The sequence below is a fragment of the Tarenaya hassleriana genome, unplaced genomic scaffold (genome assembly GCF_000463585.1).
Source record: "Tarenaya hassleriana unplaced genomic scaffold, ASM46358v1 Cleome58, whole genome shotgun sequence".
Lineage (NCBI taxonomy): Eukaryota > Viridiplantae > Streptophyta > Magnoliopsida > Brassicales > Cleomaceae > Tarenaya > Tarenaya hassleriana.
Window position 1 is genome coordinate 491,550 of NW_010968329.1, and position 2,846 is coordinate 494,395.

General features: G+C 35.8%; 1 protein-coding gene across 2 annotated transcripts in view; it reads right to left on the bottom strand.

Annotated features, from left to right (window-relative positions):
• LOC104798792 (phosphatidylinositol 3,4,5-trisphosphate 3-phosphatase and protein-tyrosine-phosphatase PTEN2A-like) overlaps window positions 1–2,218 on the bottom strand; it is a 5,371-nt gene extending 3,153 nt beyond the window's left edge. Inside the window, exons 1-4 of one of the 2 annotated variants that reach the window (XM_010520991.1) lie at window positions 2,112–2,218; window positions 969–1,386; window positions 703–804; window positions 563–619 (exon numbers count right to left, since the gene is read on the bottom strand). In XM_010520991.1, coding sequence (XP_010519293.1) covers window positions 563–619; window positions 703–804; window positions 969–1,364 — 555 coding nt within the window. In that variant the 5' untranslated portion in view covers window positions 1,365–1,386; window positions 2,112–2,218. Of the gene's footprint in view, window positions 1–562; window positions 620–702; window positions 805–968; window positions 1,436–1,532; window positions 1,603–2,111 lie in introns of those variants that run through there. The other variant, XM_010520992.2, reaches the window with a different exon arrangement.
• Window positions 2,219–2,846: the final 628 nt, after the last annotated feature.

The window sequence follows — 2,846 nt, forward strand, 5'->3', positions numbered from 1 at the left end:
TTATATGAATAGCATGTCATATAAAAACTCCTTGCTATGATGTAACAAGATGGCTCAATAATTATCATATGAAGACACTGTTAAGACACATTAAGGTCGAACCCAACCATTTCATTATATCCTTGAAGACACAAAACTAACTGCAACCAAAATCAAGATCATCCACATGTATGCTAAAACATTGTCGGCTATTTCAAGTATAACAGTAAGCCATTCCTACCTACGCCCCACAAAATCATGTCGCAAGCTGATGGTTACTTTCAGTCAGACAGAAACTTCTCCTTCAAAATTTCAAATTGAAATATGCAGTTCAAACTTTACAAGTACATTGTTTCTCAAAAAGAAAGATCAACTACGGCAGCAACTTCTCAAGTTGGATCAGTATTAATCTAAGAGGATGTTACATAGAATCAGATGTAGCATCTAACTAACAACACACAAAAAAGAAGTTTCCAAATATTAATAGGTAGAAAAAAACAGTACTGAACAAAATGAACAGCTAAAAATTATCATTACATAGTGGATGATAAGAGAGAATTCTTCAGTGCAAACAATGTATTACCTGGTGGCGAGTTTCAAGAAACTTAATTACTTCTTCCATATGGTTGCGGTACAAACCCTGCATTAATGTTTTGGATGGATATTAGAGTGATCACTTAGAGCATATAGGAGCAATGATCACAAGCATATTTCTTGACTCGCCTCAACATATCCAAAAAAACCAGAACTCATATCACCAGCAGGGAACCCCATTGCAATTATGTTCTCTGTTATGTACGTCAAATCCAAATCAAATCCTCCTTCCTGAATTAAAATTCAAAACAAAGAAATAGATATCACAAAGAGAAGGTAACATGTAAGAAAATGGAAAAAGGATGAAACAATACACTTATGAGTTATGGGTTAAAAAGAAATTTTTTAACAAGAACTTAATAAATTTGACTGAAACTTGTATCAGTAAACCACACCTGGTATCTTCTTTTGTTCTGGGATACAGCATGACGAGCCTTGACCTGTACAGCCTTCACAGCACTCATCGATGAGTCAACTAATCCTTTTGTAATTGTCCCGATGAAACCAAATTGTGCCGCATTTGACGCTCCATCAGAGCTATCATCTGATTGAGATTTTGGAGATAAACGAAGCCCTAACCCACTTGTAAATCGTGCAAAGGTAGACTTTTCCATACTTTCAACCTCGGAGTCATTTCGCATGGAAGAAAATGGTTGGGGAACTTTCAAATTTCTGGCCCATGATGATAACCCAGAAGCAGAGGGTTTTGATGTTGCTTCTTTAGCCGAATCATTGCTTCCTGCTTCAACCGCAGCAGGAGGTTGACCATCAGGTGCTCCACCAGAAGCCATATTTTGCAAATTGGTAGTTTGACTAGAATCCAAAAATATGAAATGTCAAAATCACATACATATTCACCTACCTGCAAGCACCAGAATAAACACAATATCCTGACTATGAACTTACTAAACATATGCGTTCAACTTTCACAAAGCCACAGTAACAAAACTTGAACTTACATATCAAGTGCAAACGAGGAGAATTGATTCCAACGCAAATATCATCGTTAACAGAGAGAAGATTACTTAAATACCCTATCAGACTTAAAAGTACTTTTACAACTCGCTGCAAAGCACAAACTGACAGTATCCTGCAACTACAAAGTCCGCCTTCAATGTAAACATGACAAGTTTGAACATGTTCTCAAAATATGATTCTTGCGGCGGACAAGAAAGACAATGGATTCATATTCGGAAAATGGCGGAAACAAAGGAAACCCATCACGCAGACATCCACTTCAGCTTCTGCATATAACGCCCACATTCGAAAAGTTATTCAAATTGCGCAAAATGGGTTGCCAATATGTGCGAGCAATCACGTATCAAACCTCATAGTAGAAGCTAAAGAACGCAGACAAAAAAACCTAACAACCAACCAACAACAACACCTAAAATTTCTGGAAATCGACGCAGAAAAAGGGAATCACGGAACCATGATCAGTATCATTAGATCCCAAAAAAATAAAGAAGCTAAGTTAGAATCTCATATATCGAAAACGATACCCTATTGCATTTCCATAGATGTCAATCGAACCTCACCTTTGAAGAAGTCCGAAGTAGTAACCCAATGAATTCGAGGAAAATTACAATTCGAACAAGTTTGCTGAATAAAAAAGCTAGGGCTCGGGGGAGAGGGAGAGGAGGGGAATTTTACTCAATTGACCCACTTGGTCTCAGCAATTTGACGCGTACACCACCCAAACAAAATATAAGGAATTAATTTTTTTTTGTAAAGACGAAATTACCTTTAATGAATACGTGATATTTGTCCTTCGAAAACAACTTTGTTATTACAACTTCGTAATTAATTCTAAATATAGTTACAATTGATTCTAAAAAATATGGCAAAAAAATCATCTGTCGAATTTTAAAAAAAATACGTTTTATTTGAGACTTTCATCTCTATACGATTATAACTAGTTCTTATTTTAGTTGTATATCAGTTATATATTAGTCGTAATAAGGTCGTAAAAAAAATGAAAAAAAAAAGGTATTTCGGACTTTTTCAGCCGAAAAGTGGGTTAAAAATTGAAAAAAAAAATTATTTTTTTCGGTGGTGTACCATAAAATTGCTGCGACCCAAGTGGGTCATTTGAGTAAAATTTCCGAGAGGGAGAGGAGAGCAATTACATTGAAGATCATGTCACGTGCCAAGTATGGGTCGTTAGAGAATCTAAGCCTTTGGATTTAGAGAGGTTCGTGGGCTGAACGGTTCAGATTGTTTAATTAAATCCGATCGGACATAAATATAAAAAACAAAACAAAACAAAAAGT